This window comes from Papaver somniferum, chromosome 4, assembly GCF_003573695.1.
Source record: "Papaver somniferum cultivar HN1 chromosome 4, ASM357369v1, whole genome shotgun sequence".
Lineage (NCBI taxonomy): Eukaryota > Viridiplantae > Streptophyta > Magnoliopsida > Ranunculales > Papaveraceae > Papaver > Papaver somniferum.
In genome coordinates, this window is record NC_039361.1 from 108,553,492 (window position 1) to 108,554,354 (window position 863).

The 863-nt window shown below is 36.0% G+C and overlaps 1 protein-coding gene across 1 annotated transcript; it reads left to right on the plus strand.

The window, feature by feature from the left end:
* The first annotated feature begins 248 nt into the window (after positions 1 to 248).
* LOC113272982 (uncharacterized mitochondrial protein AtMg00860-like) lies at positions 249 to 863 on the plus strand. The gene is made up of 2 exons (XM_026522759.1): positions 249 to 265; positions 542 to 863. Exons 1-2 carry the CDS (start codon positions 249 to 251, stop codon positions 861 to 863), a joined length of 339 nt encoding a protein of 112 aa, XP_026378544.1.

Consider the following 863-nt stretch of genomic DNA (forward strand, 5'->3'; position numbering starts at 1 on the left):
AATCCGTAATTGTTATGGTGATTTAATCACAAGTAGTGAAACATCAACGTTGCAATGGGATGTTGTTGATTTTGATGTGTATTTGACAACCCTAAGTTAACATGTCGAACTTACGAGCATGTGGTTAGGATCAATCCGACTCATAGAGAATACCGGTTAGTTAAGTTACATTAGAGAGCTTATTCAAAGTGGCTTGATTGACTAGACACGAGTAGAGAACTTATTCTACAAAGTGACTTTGGAGTTTAATGGACTTGTGGAACTTGTAACTTGTCTAGGATTGTTAATAAACGTATTTTGAGAAAGATTCATGTTCACTAGTGGAGAAAGACCCCCTAATCATTCTCATCCTCATTGTTTGCTTTAATATTTGATGCGTAGTCTTTGCATATTCATATTTTCAGAAATTTAATAGACAACTTTAGCTCAATTCTGCCTTAGGAACGAACCTGCTTATCCTTGTGCTACTTGTTAGTATAAGAAGAGTAAGGAATTTATTTTTTGTGAGTTTGACACCTCATCACACCATCGGTTATCTCAGATACATAGTTTTAGCTAATGGGGTTTCAGTTGACAACGATAAGATTGCTTGTATTGTTAATTGGCCTATTCCATCTTCTATCAAAGCTCTTCATGTATTTTTGGGATTAACGGGTTATTGCCGTAAGTTTGTGAAGGATTATGGAAAGATGAGGGCTCCGCTAACTAAGCTATTGAAGCAAAATTCTTTTACTTGGTCGGATGAGGAGGCCGTTGGTTTTAAACAACTTCAAACAGCTTTAACAACTATTCATGTATTGGCGCTTCCAGATTTTTCAAAAGACTTTGTTTTAGAATGTGATGCTTCTAGTAACGGGTTGTGA